General features: G+C 44.4%; 1 protein-coding gene across 1 annotated transcript; it reads left to right on the top strand.

Moving 5' to 3' along the window:
- Nucleotides 1–7: 7 nt before the first annotated feature.
- On the top strand, nucleotides 8–17,995 carry LOC8052254 (cell growth regulator with RING finger domain protein 1). The gene is made up of 6 exons (XM_002436027.5): nucleotides 8–177; nucleotides 282–415; nucleotides 717–891; nucleotides 8,979–9,129; nucleotides 9,864–9,971; nucleotides 17,410–17,995. The coding sequence occupies exons 1-6, from the start codon at nucleotides 80–82 to the stop codon at nucleotides 17,761–17,763; spliced, it is 1,020 nt and encodes a 339-aa protein (XP_002436072.3). The 5' UTR covers nucleotides 8–79; the 3' UTR covers nucleotides 17,764–17,995.
- The last annotated feature ends 537 nt before the right edge of the window (nucleotides 17,996–18,532 follow it).

Here is an 18,532-nt window from a genome sequence, read left to right as displayed (position 1 = left end):
TTTTATTTCATTTTCTTGTGGTAGCGCGGTCGCGCGCTGGTGTTTGCAGCTGTTGCGAATGGGGTCTTCTTAAAATCTAATGGATGTGGACATCCGAACTGCGACGCCGGACGATTTAGCTTGGACGGCAGCTATCGGAGTATCTGGCTTGATACTCCTCCTGTTTGTCATTTTTAGGTGTGCGCGTGATACCTTCGTTTTTTCGTGTTTTTTTCTTTCCAGATTTTGAATGCGACTGCTCATCGCGTTCGTTTGATGAGACATGATCGTGGTTCTTACAGATTCGGAAGAGATTCAATGCTCACCGGGTCATCAGTGACCTACGTAGCGCAAACCAAAGACCAACAGCACATGGTCAAGGTGGAAAATCCATTCAGCATCACGGTGGAAAATCGCGGCAATGCCAGTTTATCGGGTAAGCCCCGTCAGCGGTTCCAACTGTAGCAATACGAGTTATTCAGTCGTAGGAAAGAAAGAATAAAAACCATATTGGTCCAAGTGCTGTGAAACGTTTCCTAAAAAATGTATTTAGGTGGCACCAGATGAAAAACATACCTGCACTCGTGACATTCGAGAATCCTAAATGCACCACGTACCAGCTAAGACATTATTGGGAAATTTTTTTATTGCACCCCGTTTATTGGTTTATTTATATGGCGTATGACTCGACAGTGCTTGAGTCTTACGTAGCGTTGTTGCTTTCTCTTGTTGAACAGATGGCATCGATCTGGTAGTCTCGTCCACATGTCAATTCAAGATGAGATGCTACTGGGGCTTGAATTGCTCCGCTTATCACCGGTGCAACGAGCTGCGATGGATCGACCTATTCGAGGGTGGCGTGGACGGAACACTCTGGTCGCAGCACACCTTGGAACAAGGCGAACTTTTTCAGTATCCTTATCTCGGGACAAAGTTTACATTTTGATGCGATTCATGCATGGGTCGAGTTTACCGCAATACCCCGAGAGGTGATGCACCCTTTATAGTGTGCTAATGTAACTGGGTAAAACATAAACGAGAAGTCGACGAAACCTAAGATGGGGTAGAATGAACACAGTTTAGATCGCTCGGAGTATGAATCTTTACATTTGATGCAGCCGTTAGGATTCCCACGTACAGTGTAGATCCAGATAAATATAATCCAGGATGAGCGAGACCAACCAAGAGGCTAGAAGTTCATGGACGAAAAACCAGTCCACCTTGGAGGCGTGCCTAACAGCCAGGAGATTGTCACGCTTGTCTCTTCTCTGCCAAGGAGAAAGTATCATCGGCAGAACTCGTCCAAAAGGGTAGCCTGAAATTGAACATCACGTTTCACGATTTCCAACGTTTGGTTAGAGAAACCTGGAAAAACTCCCGGTCGGGCAGCCGGGATTGAGGAGAGCATCACATATCAGTGCTTATGAAACTCCTCCATACACAACTGCTACAACATGAGCAAATGATACAGATGCTTGGAGCTGTGACGGAAACAATACAAGGACAACACGTGAATGTAAAACTGGTAAAGCCGGTCACACTGTACGGCGACTTGGTGGCAGCTGCTGTCTGGCTTGGCTTTTACGAGTGTGCATGTGACAAAAACCTATATACAAGATGCGGAAACAAAGTAAAGAACTTGCATCCCTTCCTACCGGAAAATGCAAAGAAACAATACAAGCTTTGAATTTGCGAACATGCAGGCCACTCATGGGACTTCTGGAAAAGAAGCTTTACGACGTCATTTGAAACAAACGCCAATGAGCACTAGGACCAAGCAGTTTTGTAGAAACATGGAGAAGGTAATTGCCTCAGTTATTTTTGTGAGAAACAAATGCTTCTCTATCTTGCCAACCCTGTACTGCCAGAAATGTCCTCTGTTTCATTAATCATTCATGGAATGAAGAGCGGCAGTCAAAAACATGTTTACACAAGAGCGTCAACTACCATAGAGGAGCCGTTGCAATCACTGCAGGGTGTCTGCATGGACCGTAACTCAAACCATGAAAGCCCACCTTATGAATATTTTTTGGCTAGAAACTTGACAGCTCAGGCACACACCTGAAACAACTGCGAACAAGACTGTTCACCTAATCACGTCTATCATCCTCTACAGCCCCATTATCGTTATTGGGAGGAACAACGAGAGCATTATGAGTGCAGAGGTACGCACAGGGAAGTCTATTGAAGTTCACAGCTATGACAATACGGATCCGTGGCGCCCTCCCTTGAAGCTCCCGCGCCAACGGGAGATCGGGAGAGCTGCTTTGTTGACGCATCGTCTGCAGCCGCAGCGCTTGGTTGCCTCCGCTGCCCTTTCCTCACAGTCTTATTAATGGCCAACCAGAGTTCTTCCCTTTCCTCGTGCCATGGCTGGACGACATAATTAACAAAACCTGAGGATGTTCGTGGTTGTCAGCGATCGATCTTCGCAAAGATTATTGGCAAGTCTCTCTACAAGAGAAAACCAAACATTTTGTAGCCTTCGTAACCCTCTTTGACATGTACGAGTATAACAGGCCTTCATTTGGATGGAAAAACTCTGGAGCCTGGTTTCAGAAAATTATGAACAGTGTTTAAAAGTCTTTCTTGGGTCAGTTCTGTAACATATACGTAGACAACATCATCATCGAACGAAACAACAGCATGCCGACCATGTATCTAGACTTCTTGAAGCACCAAGTAGAGAAAAACTAAAGATGAACTCTAAGAAAAGCAAATTTTTTCAGAATACGGTGGTCTTCCTACAATGAGTGTCCGATGGACAGATGAAAAACACCAAAGAAGAATCGGTGCAAGGGATCTCACAATGGGTAAAACCGTAAAACTAGCACTCTGCACATCTTGGGCAGTCTGGACTTTTCCGGGCTTTCATAAAAAATTATGCTATCAAAACGAAGTGCTTTACTGCTTTTACGTAAAATAAAGTCTCATTTACCTGGTCAAATGAATGCGAACAAGTATACAGGGAGTTGGTCAAGATCATCTCGTCGGACCCAGTCCTAGTGTTGCCGGACTACTACCTGCTGTTCAAACTGTGTACAGTTTGAACAGCCGTTCTCTACCAGAGGCAGATAACAGAACCTTTGAATCATGAACTCAATGTCATTGGATAGTACTACTCCCATACATTCTCAAAAACGCAAGAAAACTGCAACAACAAAAAAAGAAGCTCTTGCAGTGGTCACGGCTCTCAGGCACTTTCAAGGTTATCTCGAAGGGCGACATTTGAAGCTCTTCACAGACAGTCAAGCCTTGACCCATCTCCTGGACCTGTCTCAGCCGAAGGGACGTTTCACCAGGTGGATCAGCGATGTACAGAAATTTACATGCGACGTGACCCAACAACTTGGAAAAAAGCTTCCTGATGCAGATGCCTTATCAAGACTTCACATCCCAAAGGAAACCCTTGAGGGAGGCATCAATCATCTGAGCATAGGTACCAAAGACATGGAGCTCAAGAATGAATGATTGAACATGCCCGAGTCCAGTATACCCACTGTCTTACAACTCTGCCACGATGGCCCTGAATCTCGAGGCCACAGTGGATTCTGGAAAACTTGGTGGAAACCAGGCACATTGCCCAAGGGGGGAGGGAGGTAGGGAACGAGGGGGGGGGGGGACTATTGGTCCCGGCCTCCTTGCCCTCCCCACCCCCCCCCCCCCCCTAAAAAATCTTCCATTTTGTTATGGGCGTGCCCCCCACGAATCAAATTCCTGGCTATGTGCCTGCTGGAAACTGACAAGACGGTTCACATGGAAGAACACGAGGAATGACGTCAACAACCACTTTAGAACATGCTATGCATGCCAAGTAAACAAGGCCAAATATTGACGGGAATCAAGTGGTGGTGCCTAATTATTCTAAGGTACCCTTTGAGAACATTCACCACGATTTTGCAGAAATTAAAAAGAAAAGTTAAAGGTGTCAAGAGAACATATTGTAAAATACCGGGCAAGCGCCCACTCAAATTTTAGAGATAATCGCGAAAAAACGGGGGATGGGCGCTTGTCTGGTCATCAGTTTTACATATCAATGTACTGTGCATATTTTTTTTTCAGATCTTGCAAATTTGGGAATGGGCGCTTAGTGTGGAGTGGGCAGATGCGCAGTATTCTACGGTAAGCATTTCTTGTCACCATCGACGAATGTACACGATCCGTGGCCACCAAAGCTGGCATGGAGGATGCAGACTCAGTCATTTTACTCGTGGAGCGAGAAGTCGTCAGCAGCACCAAGATCATCGTTGCAGACAATAGCCCAGCATTTTGAAGCAAGAAGCTTAGAGTGAGGACGGATGCAAGAGGCATGGAGCTGAGCTTCCCTGCTCCTTAGCGTACAGAGGCCAACTCGCTGGCCGAGAGGATCATATGAGACATCAAGCAGTTCCTTCTTTGAGGCATCAAGGAAGGAACTGCTTCCTTGATGTAAGACGTCAAGCAGTTCCCACCTGAAGCATCTGTAGCACACCACAACGACTCCCAGACAGTAGGACTAGGCTGCAGGCCACACTTTGCTGCTTGTGGAGAAATCCCGTGGTTGATGGCTGACCATACCTTGGGCCTCACTGGCAAAGTCGTCTTGCAAGAGCGACAGAGACCCACACTCTCGCAGAAAAAGTACAGATCGACAATGCAACAAAGTTACAACACGGCATCAGAGCGCACTCCCAGAGATCAAACCAGACGACATGGTCCTGGTTCGAAAAGGTCTACGGGGCTCTGTGGCTCTCTTTTGCAGTCCTTATACACAAACTCATCTCTGTTACGTCATGGTGCGGTGGTGGCGCGTCGGGCACACTTCCGGTCTGGGGCTGTGGGTGGAAGCCGCCATGGGGCACGTGCATTCCTGTGTTACTTTGGAAGAAACCAGACAAAAACCTGCCTTCTCGTCAAAACGCCGTGACTGAGGCCTTACCAAAAGAGTCGGGAAAGGTTTGAAGGTCAATTTTCATGCGTTTTCTGCCTGCTCAGTTCGTCCGAGAACGTGAATAGGGGCCGTGAAAAAGGAAAAACAGAAGCCGTCGGACCACGATTGCTTAGGTGGAAAGCACTTTGGATTGAATTCACGGATACTTGAGGTCATCAGATTTATTTGTTTTGTTCCAACATGAACGCGGGAAGACCGCCAAGTTGCACGGACCACCTGCGGGCTACGTTCAGTGCGTCAACACGTTCAAACGGCCACCTCATCGTTCGTGCTGTCGTCTGCTTTCTCAAACGTTTCTGCTTGTCGTGTGCTCGTTCAGACGACAGCGGCCCGTAGACCAAACATTGACCCGGTAATTGCGATAAGAAGTGCACACCTCAAAAGACGTTTAAGTTTGAAGGTTGCTACCGGTAAGTGGGCTCGGTGTAAACAGTAGATATAAGGAGATGTTGATAATTGTTACCAGTGGCCATCACCGACTTGTTATGCCTGATTCACTCAGTCCGATTCTGCTTGCAATTTTCAGTATCGACGTCGACACCTCTGCTTCGGTTCAGGCTTTTGCAGCCCGAGCGACGTCATGACTGAAAAAAGGGAGCAGGACCTCACCATGTGAATTTGTGCTTTAGCGTCCACTCTGCAGCGTCTACGTGGAATTAATCGCCGCATGTTATACTATTCACGCCGAGTTTTGCAATGTAACGAGCCTCGTTAATTTCGCTGAGGCCGCTCAAGTAGTCGGACATTGCCAGGAAGACGTCAGATCAACTATTCCAACGCGAAGAAGAGCGCCACACCGACGCCGAAAGCATCTCATTCCAATGGTTTGTTTATGGGCGACGGCGAGCTTCTTGCCCACACCCCCATCGCACATGCGCGGTGTCGGTGGCGTTCGCTAGGAGCGCTCCGGTTTGTTTGTAAACATGAGGTGGTGTATGGGGTCAGAAATACAACCAAACAACAATTCAATCTGAAGTCAATTCATCATCAAGGACCGAGAACATCACCGAGCTCGGTGCAGTCAAATATTATTTCGTGCTATCCTAGGAAGGATCAAAACTAAAGCCCTGGAGTGTGTGCAGAGAGCTTGTTTTGCTTGTTTGCTTGTTTGCTTGTTTTGCTTGTTTTGCGGGAGTTGCTGTTACACCACAGAATGACGCCGATCTCCGATTTACTTTGATTGAAAGGATAGTGGCTAGATACATAAATCTGGCAAAAAACGAAACCCATCCAATGATTGACCAATTTCTTTAACAGGTGTGCCATGTAAAAGATTTGAACACATCATTTACTCGCAGTTGATAAATTATCTTGAAACTAACGACTTCTTCACAAGTTCACAATATGGCTTTAGAAAATATTTTTCGTGTGAGACGCAACTACTATCCTTCACGCATGATCTCCATAATTTTCTTCATAATCATAATGAAAATGATTGTATTATTGGATTTTTTTAAAAGCCTTTGATAAAGTTTCCCACAAACTCCTTCATAAACTACAATCACTTAACATTGACTCTTGTATATATTAAATTGGATTCATGCCTTTTTAACTAACTGCCTACAATTTTTTACTGTTAATAATACAAATTTTTGTACTGTTCCAGTCACCTCAGGCATCCCACAGGGATCAGTGCTTGGCCCACTCCTCTTTTATTTACATTAATGATTCGGTGCAGAACTTGTTTTCTTCTATTTACCTCTTTGCTGACGATTGCATAATATACCGGAAAATAACCGACATATCTGACACTACTCTTCTACTGTCTGACCTTAATTCTATATCACTGTGGTGTTATCAGTGGCTAATGGAACTAAACACTAAAAAATGCAAATTCATGAGAGTGTCACATGCTCAATTGGTGTGTCATGCTTGTCATCTAAACAGTAATCCCCTTGCTTCACTGTCTGTTTACAAATATCTTGGTGTTCATACGACTTGTAACCTTTCTTGGAAGATTCATATTGAGCATGTAGTTAACAGTCTTCATTAAAACTAACCATGTACAAAACCGTAATCCATCCAAAATTAGAATATATGCTGCTGCTGTGTGGGACCCCGCCCATTCGTCACTGATTGCTCTAGTTGAATCCATTCAAAACCTCTCAGCTCATTTTATATTGACAAACTATCATCACACTGCCAGCATTACTACCAGGAAAAATACTTTAGGTCTGTTGTTACTAATTCACTGCCGAAAAATTTCTCGTTTGTGTCTTTTTCATAAAATATTTTATCAAAATGTTACCCTTCGTCATAAACTAATTACTCCACCATTCTACATGTCTGCTCGCATTGATCATAGCCATAAGGTTGGTATTCCAAATTTTAAAGCTTCATTATTTCAATATTCTTTTACGCTACAAACATCTATAGACTAGAACCACCTTCCCGCTTTGATTGCTAACATCACTGATTGAAAATGTTATTACTAATATGTGCACTTTATAGTTAATACATTACAGCTCTCTCCCCTCTTCAATTCTCTTACCTTAAGGGTATTTGAAATAAATAAATACCTCAATGCTAAATGCCTTGAGGTCTACCCACTATTTTTTTTCAATCAGCCAATAAGAGCTCGCGGTGTTCAACACCGTCGCAACCTCTGTGCAAGAAGCAGACAAACTTATGCTTCGCATAGTGTGCTAAAGGAAAACAGTAAAATATGAAGAGGAGGTGGATGAAACCTAAGATGGCGGAGAATGAACGCTATTTAGATAGCTCAGAGCAGTGTTGTCACAGAGGGATGGGCAAAGGAGGTTGAATTGCCCCGGGTGCAGCGCTCAGGGGGTGTAGCTAGGTAGTGAAGGGGGGGTATGTAACAGCGGGCCATTACCCCCGGGTGCCGTTGGCCCTAGTCACGCCACTGGCTCAGAGTACAAATCTTTACACGTCTGCTTTTCGTTCTTCGAGGAAAGACAGCTCAAAAGTATGCCCACCCCAAGAATTCATGCTGCCTATGTTCGGATGAGTTGTGGGTAGGGATGGGTGCGGTTCGATGCCGAAGCCTTCTTTATTATTCATCCGACAAAGCAGCACTGTCATGCTCTGTCAGTCAGGTATTTCGACTTACAACTGTGTTCATTAGACCCTTTCTGAAATTCAGTCTCGCCACCTCGATAGCTATCATCATCTAAGTGTGCATCATCTGTACATGCGAATGGAGGGCTTTTGATGGCTGGTGAGGAAAGAATATGAAGACAGAAACCGATGCAGAGCCTGAGCATCCAGACATTATTTCGCTGTATTGTTTCTCAATGTCACCGTGACGAGACTTGGTAATCTTCTATGCACTACACATCTGAGGCTGTCATGGAGGTCCTTGGAATGCTCGGTTTCAGCACGCCCCAGACAGCTCGTGACAATGAAATGTTAATTTTATCAGCAGGGTTATTCAACTTTAAGCGCCTTATGCCGAGTGTTAGTTTCTTGACATCATTGAAACTGAAGCAAATAGAGAAATCACTGTTTATTGAGAAAGACCGTAACTTTCGTACGTTTACCATTGATGAATAGGTACCAGATTTTATCCGCCATGAGCATACAACAATTCGAACTATTATTTCAGCCACTAGATGGCACTGAATTTGTGAAAGGGTCTATTGACCAGTAATTTATGATGATCTGGCACTTTTTTCATCTCCTGTTTGACCTTTATTGTGGAAACAACGCTAGCAGCCCCAGGGCAGTGTACAGAAGGTGACTCGGTCGGCCGATAGTCAGCGCGGCAGCTGGTGGCCAGAAATGGCAACTTTGGGCAGGCTAAGCCCTGCGCCCCAGTTCAGCAAAACACTCGGACGTTCAAGCTCGAAATTGGATCCGATGATTGTGCCCGGGGTGGTCTCAAATCTGCGAAAATGCCGTATAAGATAGTGCTACTGCCGAACCATACCTCACTGCGCGATCGGTATAGAGACGGGTACGAAAGAAGAGAGCAAACTAGGACCAAGCACAGTGCTTGGCCCTGTCCAATCTCGTCTCTGTTTGCACTGTTTCCACCATAAATACTCACGAACTCATCCAGCTTTTCATTCTGTTAAGCTTAATTTCTTTGAACCTGTTGCGTTAGATCGGATTCCTGTGAAGGCCTGCGTTTCAGAGCCGTCCCGTGTGCTCCGATAGAGTCTTCGAAGTTGGGAAACTCTCCGAGGCAAAGGCTTCCGCTCGTTGTCGTAATGATGCGGGATGGTGTGTCCTCAAACTGTGAAGACACCCAAGTGGTGAGTGTCGGCACGTTGGGAAAGTTTTCACTATTTCAGCTGTCTCCCCAGTGTTCCCGAATGGAGACAGTAATAATTTCATCCCAAGCTTCCAATTCTGCTACTCTTAATTTTGTTTTGACCACCTTCATGGCTGCTTTTGGCACTCTTAAAATTAATTGTGTCGTGTATGTTTAGAAAGCATGATGTTAGTCATTACCAGTGGGCATCTAGTGTCTGCTCTAAATGAGAAATTTAGCCAGTGGAGTACAACTGCTAGCCTTGTACCGCCGAGACCGTGCCCTGAGCAAGCAGCTCGCGCTTGTAGCCTTTCATCCGGTACATTGAGTGTAGTGGTACACAACTGCACGCTGGTACAATTTTCATCTAGACTGAAACGGGCAAGGCCAGGATTGAACCCAGGACCCCTGGGTTCTGCAGCAAGCTCCACATGCTCCAATTTTCGGAACACTTGTTGGAGAGGAGTATTTTGAACAAAGAACGTATAACGTCTGAATAGGTTCCTTTTCTCAGGGGTTCCTTATACCGAAACCCTATTGAAAATTAAGGTGTTAATGGGATTCTGCAGTATTTCTGTTTTCATCTCGGCATTGTTAGCGAATGGGACGAATTTGCTTGTGTCAAGACACTCAGTTCCTTAGCCATTGAGCCGAACGTTCACGGGGAATGTCATTAAGTTCTTTGCATTTTCTAGGAAAAGAAAAAGAGATATGCGGATTTTTGTTTACCTTCAGGTTGCTCTATTGAGTGCCGTGCACATAGCAGACGACGTATGTAAAATGGACACTGGCATCGTTACGCAGTACATGAAGCAGGCCAGTGGCCGAACCTGTGCCTTACAGGTATGGTTTACTATGTCTCATTCCTTTCTGTTTCATTAGTGTCATGGTGTGCTATTCCTAAGCTGAAATAAGCTTGCATGTCTTATCTTTTAGAAAAGAAATGCATTTAACACACTAACACTGTTTACTATTGCTTCATTTTACCTTTATTTATTTTGTTTTTTTTTATGACGAGTGGCGGACAATGTGTGTATTCACCAATTTTATTTCATTGCCTTTTCAACCTTAGTGTTCCAAGTACTGAGTGTGTTTGTTTCAGAGAGTGTGCATTGTTTTTCTAATTGTGGTCATCTTTTTTTAGAATCAACTTTTTAGGCAAAGTATTTAGCTGTCTCTAACACACCTTTTTTTTTTTTTTTTAGAAAAAAGTTTTGAAATTTTTTTACCGCATAACGGATGAAGTATATTGCATGGTATATCTTAGTTTCAAAACAATCTTCTTATGGGACTATTTTTTCCTACCTTGGACTTGGTACCATTAGTTCCGGGACCATTTGTTCCGGGACCATTTGCTCCGGGACCGTTTGTTCCGGGTCCGTTTGTTCTGGGACCATTTGTTCTGGGACCATTTGTTCCGGGACCATTTGTTCCGGGACCATTTGTTCCGGGACCATTTGTTCCGGGACCATTTGTTCCGGGACTATTTGTTCCGGGACCATTTGTTCCGGGACCATTTGTTCCGGGACCATTTGTTCTGGGCCATTTGTTCCGGGACCATTTGTTCCTACACCCATGGAGAGTCCATCTGCAAAAGTAATGTTTTTAAATACAGGGAGTTTCCGAGAAACAAGAACCGCGTTTTTCGGCTTCGGTAAATAAACTAAGCCTCGCAGAAAGGTCGAACTTCGTGAGAATGTGACGCTAGCGGTTGGGATTGGACTCGAAAGTTTAAAAACATGACGTCACCCAGATCAAAAGATAATTAAGAAAAACAAAATGTCTCTATGGGCCGACATTCATCTGAGCCTAATATAATCTAAACAAGAAGTGACGCTGTGGAAGCCTGTAGTACCTATTTTAGTGAGAAAAAAAAAGTGAAAGCCGTTTACAACTTCCTGTAACGCCGAATTCGAGCGCAGCTCTTGAGGAGGAGGAGGGAAGGGTACTGAGGGGAGGGTAGACCCCTCCCCCTCCTCCTCCCCTCATTCTTGAATATGCTCCGGGGGGTCACCTGACCTCGGGGGGGGGGGGGGGTCACGTGACTTCGGGGGAGGGGGGTCGCGTGACCTTGGGGGTCACATGACCTTGCGGTTACGCCGACGGCGACGCCGCTCAAGCCGGAAACGAGCGCCTAAGAGCTGCGCTCTAAAAAAAAAAAAAAAAAAGCTTGTCAGCAAGGAAGTGAATACTATCCTCTTTCTTGCCGAGTTTTTTTTTTTATGTTACATGTTTTTACGGCGCAATTTCTTGTTTTAACGATATTAGGCTTAGATAGACGTCAACTCATAAAGATTTCTTTTTTGGGGGTTTTTTTAATTATTTTTTAATCAAGGTAACCTCATGTCTCAAACTTTTACGTTCTATCCCAACCCTTATGTCAGATTCTTACTGAGTTCGAGCTTTCTGCGATGCATAGTCTATTTGTGCGGGCCGAAAAACACGCTTCTGGTTTTTCGGAAATTCCCTCTACTTGTTTCTTACACATACTATTGCTGAATGGAATCGACTACCCAGTAGTATTGTTTCAATGCTATCAATTGACCTGTTCTTTCAATCTTTGCTATACGAACGTTATTGATCCCTTTCTTGTGTAATTATGTGTTGTTCTTTGATGGTCGAGTTTATTAATGTTTCTGGGTGATTTCAGATAAGATCGACCAAAGGATGGCTAGTCGACATTTTCAAATCAACTGATGTTTTTATATGTTATTGTCTAGTGTCTGGTATGAACGAATCCAAACTTAGTTTTGACTAGAAAATATACTTGGGGACAGGAAAAATCGTAAGGCATGAGGTGGTGGACAGTTGCATTAACGCGCACTGATGGAGGGGGCCCGTTTGAGAGTGAATAACTAAAGCGATAACATTAGGAGAACTCTAATACGTTTTAGGCGCAAACTATGGGGATAGCTTGCTTGTAATATAAAGTAATCATATTTATTTAAAATTTATTTATTTTTCTAAAAATTGACAAACATGCCTGCTCGAACGACAAATGGCAAACTTTGGAGGTCTGTATCTCATGAAATAATTTAATCATTATGATATAATTTGCAGATATTATTCTACTAATATATAGCTCATATTTTAAAAATAACTAAGGTATCTGTGTGATACAATAGTTCGGATATATTTAGTCAAACATGGAAAAAAAATCAAACAAAGAAAAATTCCGATGCGAATAAAAAAAAAACACCACCTTCGATTTTTTTTAAATTTAGGTAACCTGTTATACTCTATTTCGGCATTCATTTCCATTAAAAACATGTTGCATCATTTTATTGAGAAAGAAGATACAACTCCCCAAAGTAGGGTCCTTTTTCAAAGCCTACACTTAGCAGTGTTTTATACAAGAACTGACTCTGAGTTCCAGTTTCATGAAACCAACACACATCTTTTATATATTTTTATTCAGATGAGGCCAATGATAACTAAAGAAATCGTTCACACACTTAAATTAAGGAGAAACTACTGTGTACAAAGAGGTATCATATTACGGACTAGTGATCCGAGAAAAGATCATGCAGCCATCGGCCACTAGGAACTTTGTTTACTTTATTCTCCTGCGACACTATATGCTATTCCCTCTTCCGCTCTACCTTCATCTCTCTCTCTCTCATATATATCCCTGATATATATCCAGAACAAAAACATGTTCAAGCATTCCCTTTCTGCGTGGTAGTGTTCTGTGGCTAGCAAAAATCATTTCCTCGCTAAGCTCACGATTATGGCAAAATAGTTGCCGGAAACCGCAGACGACACTCGTCGCTAGTTCTGGCAAAACGGCCGATACAATCTTTTTTTCGCATTTCCCCGCTCGCTGTCAAGGACAAGGGGGTTCGCTTCAACCAGCAAAACATGGCCGCCGACGCCTGTTTACTGAGCAGTCATGCCTGTCGCCATCTCACTCGCTGGCGTCACGGGCGATAATATCAGGCACAAAGGGGCACACCAACCGGCAGCATTATCCCCAAATACTCGAGCCTCGCGTAAATACATAGAGTGTAAACGCTGTCGCCATGTTATCGTAGTAAGACCGCCCCCCCCCCCCCCCCTCCCCCAACGGGGGACTGCAGTACGCGACGGCGTACTAACACAACGGCGACGATATCGACATCGCGGGCTCCGAATTTTCCCATAGTTCTACTCCACGGGCATTTCTCGAAACGCTTGATATTGTGTACGCCCGCCTGGAAGGATTTCAGGCGCGTAGTTAAGATAAGGCGGTTCTCCGCAGCAAAAGAAAGCAATTTCACAAAAGCTTAAAAGCGGCGGCGACGCGTGTGCGGTGAACGCTTGTAGTTTTGGTGTAGACAGGGTGTGTGTGTTCTCGTTGTTGACACCAGCCGGCGATAAGGCACTGCAGGCGGTAGCTCAGTACAGCAAGGGCTAATCCGAGTGACCATCAACGTAACCCCACCGCCAACCCCTCGCGAACCGGTCGCCGACATGGCTCAGGCTGTGTCATGAACCACGTGGTAGAAGCTCGGGTGCTTTCATATCAGCGCGTGGAGGGACGACAGTGCGATTCCGGTAAGTCTTTTTCGAAGGCCGCTGACCACAATTTTTTGTCTGGAGACTTTCCCTCTTTCTTCCTTTGACGTGGATCAAGCTTTGCCGACAGCCTCAGTTGTGACCTCTCTTTTCAAATGTATGTTTGCAGTGAGTGAGCTCCTCAGCCTCGGACTTGTCACTTGTGCACCCAGTAGTTCTTTCACTTGGCAATTATATGCCATCAGTTGGGGTTTAATTTCTATTATTTATGTATACATTATGAAGACGTCCTGGAGCTCCGAACGAGTGTTTTGTGCAGATTACTTTTGCAAACACAAAAAGACTATACCAAAGCAGCGGAATTTTCCAAGTGTTGGCGAGTTGGACCTAAACTCGTTGAAGCAAATTCTTTCGCCTGACTGTTCCACCAAAGTGAGTGCGACGGACTACCTGTGCTACCATTGCTTCATGCACATCACTAAGGAGATCTCGATGCGAAGCTCAGAGCAGTGCCCTGACATATTTGTGCCAGCTGAAGAAGCAAATGAAGATCTAAATCGCAGCATACTACCTACAGATGTGTCGCCGCTGAGACAACCAAGCGTCGTAAGAAGTCGGGACAGGCCTGCCTATGTCAAGAGAAAGCAGACAGAACTGGAGCAGGTTGCTGTCAAGAATATACGCTCAAGGCTACATATTGCGTACGACAGGGACGCACCATCGGGGTCGTCCGAACCAACATGCTCCACATGCACTGAGTGGGTGGACAACTTTCGGCAGGCCTTTGAAACCGCCACCTCTCTCCGGGAACGTTGTCAACTGCTTACACTCCTGCCGTCAACACTGACGAAGAATGAGGTTCAAAAGATGATTCCACAGGCCTCAATGTACCTCATCAGTAAATCCCGAAAACTCAAGGAAAAGCATGGCGTGTAATATGAGCCGGATCCTTACACGAGGTGCAAGGTGAGCCCTGAGAACCTGTCTGCTGCCCTAGAGTACTTCACGAAAGACGAGCTACAATGTTCGCGCCAAAGTCCCAACCAGAAGGACGTCATCTCTGTCATGCTCAACGGAGAGAAAACGTTCGTGCCAAAGCGCTTCATGACACGCTCAATACGAGAGGCCTTCCGTATATAAAAAGACAAGCATCCCGATTCCGGCGTTGGGCTAACGAAATTTTATTCGTTGCGCCCTAGATGGGTCCAATGTATTCCACACCAGGAAGTGTGCGTTTGTGTGCGCTGCGCCAATTATTATCTTTGTATTGCCGCTCTAGAGAACGTTACAGGCTCAACATTCAACACTGGTGAAATGAACTCGGCATTTCTGTGCGACCCAGCAACAGAACTGTGCCTTCAAGGACACTGTGATCACTGCCCAAAAGGCCAGTTTCTTACACTCCAGGAACTTGATATCCCGGAGGATGAAGAGATTGTGCTTGCAACATGGGAGTCCGGCGACCTTGTGAAAAAAAGTTTGGAACCTGAGACTTTCCTAAAAGTCATCCAAGTGACGGTTGGAAGTTGGGTACTTCACAACCATATCCGGCAAACGCAAGGTAAAGCGATCTACGATGAAAAACAGTGCATGCAACGCGGGAGCATTGTCTTTCATTTTGACTTTGCTGAAAACTGGACCATCGTGCTTCCTGACGAAGTGCAAGCATATCACTGGAAAAAAAAAAAACAAGTTTCGATATTTACATGTGTAGTGACGACAAGAAAATCTACAAACAGCTTTGCCATCATCAGTGAGGACCTGTGTCACGACGCCGCTCACGCTTGCTTGGCTCTAGAAAAAGTGAAGGAGTGGGTTGAAGACAACGTTGCGGTATACTCTTACGTGACGTACGTAAGTGACGGCGCCGCCAGTCATTTCAAGAATCGCTACCAGCTTCACCAATTTGCAAAGGACGATTGCCCACAAGCCCAGTGGTTATTTTCTGCATCTGGACATGGGAAAAATGCATGTGACGGAGTTGGCGGACTCGTGAAGCACCAGGCCACGCTGAACAACCTGAGAGAACGTTCAGTAAGCGCAATTCAGACGGCCAGAACAATGGTGAGCGTTCTATCAAAGAAACTGAAAGGCGTGCATCTTGTATATCTGGACGAAAATGAGGTTGTTCGGTACCGTGAACAAAAAAAAAGAAGAGTGGCTGACGGTGCGCGCCTTCCCTGGCATTCAGTCTTGGCACGCGTGGCGGCTCAGCAAGTCATCAACAGAAGGGACCTGTGACGTATATGTAGCACGGACAGTCGGATCTGCTTGGAAGCAACTTTATTAAATGGGTACAGCGAGGAAAACCTTAGCATAAAGTGCCGAATTTGATTTCCCAAGGACTGCTCATTTTGAATGCAGGGACATCTTATTTATCACATTTTTCTTCACGGGGTATTTAACCTACTGTTTTTGTTGGTGGTTACTAATAATTTTTATCTGATCACTATAAAAAAACAATCCCGAAATGTTATCCTCGAGCAGGATAAAATATATCGGCTTGCCACGATTCATTCATACACCGAGAGCATCGAAGCTGCTCCAGTTAGGCACTATGGCATCCGTCACCTGGAATTGTTTGTAATCGTAAATACACAGCCAACCTAAATATTTTACTATTATATCTTTGTTTTTGTGTGTGGAAGTAAAGTTATTTATTTTACTCTAGATGTAAAATATACCGGAAGGTACAACTTTACACTGCATCATCTTTTCTCAAATCATTAGTCTCTAATATGATACCACTTTGTACGCTTATGTAAAATGCTGTATATAGTTTCTCCTCCCTTTTACTGTGTGACCGATCGCTCTTTTCATCAATGACCTCATCTGAATAAATGTATATAAAAGATTTGTGCAAGTTTCATGAAACTGGAACTCAGAGTCACTTCTTGTATAGGACACTGCTAAGTGTAGGCATTGAAAAAGGACCCTACTTTGGGGAGTTGTTTCTTCTTTCACAGTGCAATGATGCAACATGTTTTTAATAGAAATGAATGCCGAAATAGAGTATAACAGGGTACCCAAATTTTAAAAAAATCGAAGGTGGTGTTTTTTTTTTTATTCGCATTGAAATTTTTCTTTGTTTGATTTTTTTCCCATGTTTGCCTAAATATATTGTAACTATTGTGTCATTCAGATACCTTATTTATTTTTTCAATAATAGCCATATATTAGTAAAATAATGTCTCAAGTTATGTAATAATGATTAAATTATTTCATGAGATACAGATTTCCAAAGTTTGCCATTTGTCGTTCGAGCAGGCATGTTTGGCAATTTTTAGAAAACTAAATAAATTTTTAATAAATATTATTACTTTATATTACAAGCAAGTTGTACCCATAGTTTGTTTGTAAAAAGTTTTAAAATTCTCCTAATTTTATTGTTTTAATTCACTTTCAAACTTGCCCCCTCCATCAGTGCGCGTTATTGCAACTGTCCACCTCTCCCTGCCTTACGATTTTTCTTGTCTCCAAATTTTTTTTTCTGGTCAAAACTAAGTGTGGATTCGTTTATACCAGACACTAGACAATGTCATATAAAAACATCAGTTGATTTAAAAATGTCGACCAGCCACCCTTTGGTCGATCTTATCTGAAATCACCCTTCTATATTTTTGCATGTTCGTACCAGTGGCAAAGCTAGAATTTTTTTTTCTTGGGGGGGGGGGAGGGGAATGCCTAACCGCCCCCCCCCCCCCCCCCCCCCAACTTTCTGGCCTTGAGGGTTAGGCTAAATTAATAAATAAAGGTTAGTAGATTCTGACCCTGCTCAACCCAGCCACTCTACGTTCCCATGGAAGAAGCAGTTGGCAACCAGGACGCAAGGTCGTCAAACGAGCCCAGCAACCCGGAGCCTCTGTGCGTCGTCTGCCAGGCATCGTCTGCTACGCACGCACTGCTACCCTGCCGTCACACTTGCGTGTGCGGCGCCTGTTTCTCCAAACTGGACGCCTGTCCCATGTGCCGTCGCCGCATAATTTCTTTCTTCATGGTGGGGGAGGAGTCTCGGACGGAGCCGGACAGTTCCGCGGATGCCGTGGACGAAGCGCCCAGACCGTGGCGCGACATGGGTTGGGGCCAGCGACTGTGGAGACTGAACGATCGCCTGAACGCTTGGGTGGGGATGTACTGAAACTCGGGGCATTGGTTTCGCAGCAATGGCCCGAGGTACCGAACCCACTCTAAGTAAATATCGAAAGTTATTTGACGTGCTTCGGGACCCTAAATCACTACCAATGTGTGGCAAGGTGGTGCATATCAATATCAAAGATCAAGGGCCTACTAGGCCTATTGGTACGGGTCTTTGACCTTCCTAGTGCACTTCCACCGTGCGGGGAGAAATAAAGATTATTATTATTATTATTAGCATGCCTCGATCAAAAGCTACTACTAAAAAATTACATGGCTCAATACGCAATTAAACACACTTCTTTGTGCCAATATTTAAAAAAATGTTGACAATCTTTTTTTTTTTTTTTTTTTTTTTTTTTTTCACGGTACAAATATGCGATTGGGACGACCCAGTAAATCAAACGAAGCTATTGGAGATCAGGCAAGTTCCGATTCAAGGCAGACAGAGGCAAGGCTACAGTTTTCTGCTGCGGAATGTGTCTTTGGTTGTAGCTTGTAGGCCTGTTGTTTATTATAAACAAACGTTACTCGCGTTTCTCGTGTGTTTTTTTGTGATGGTCGTTGCTACACCGGTATTAAAGTGGTCTAATTTATGGAGCTGAATCGAGCTTCCTCGTAAATGATGCCTGGAGAAGAAAAAAAAAAAAAATGTGCCGAGGAGTTGACAGACCGGAACACATTGCGACATATATCTGCTATTTGATGGAAGGGGTGCTTTCAAAACACGAGTTTGAGGCTGAGACGTGCGAAAAAGCAGACGACAATTGAAA

This window comes from Ixodes scapularis, unplaced genomic scaffold (assembly GCF_016920785.2).
Source record: "Ixodes scapularis isolate PalLabHiFi unplaced genomic scaffold, ASM1692078v2 PGA_scaffold10__122_contigs__length_95168666, whole genome shotgun sequence".
Classification (NCBI taxonomy): Eukaryota; Metazoa; Arthropoda; class Arachnida; order Ixodida; family Ixodidae; genus Ixodes; species Ixodes scapularis.
The sequence above is the reverse complement of the archived record's forward strand: the minus strand, read 5'-3'. Positions and strand labels throughout refer to the sequence as shown.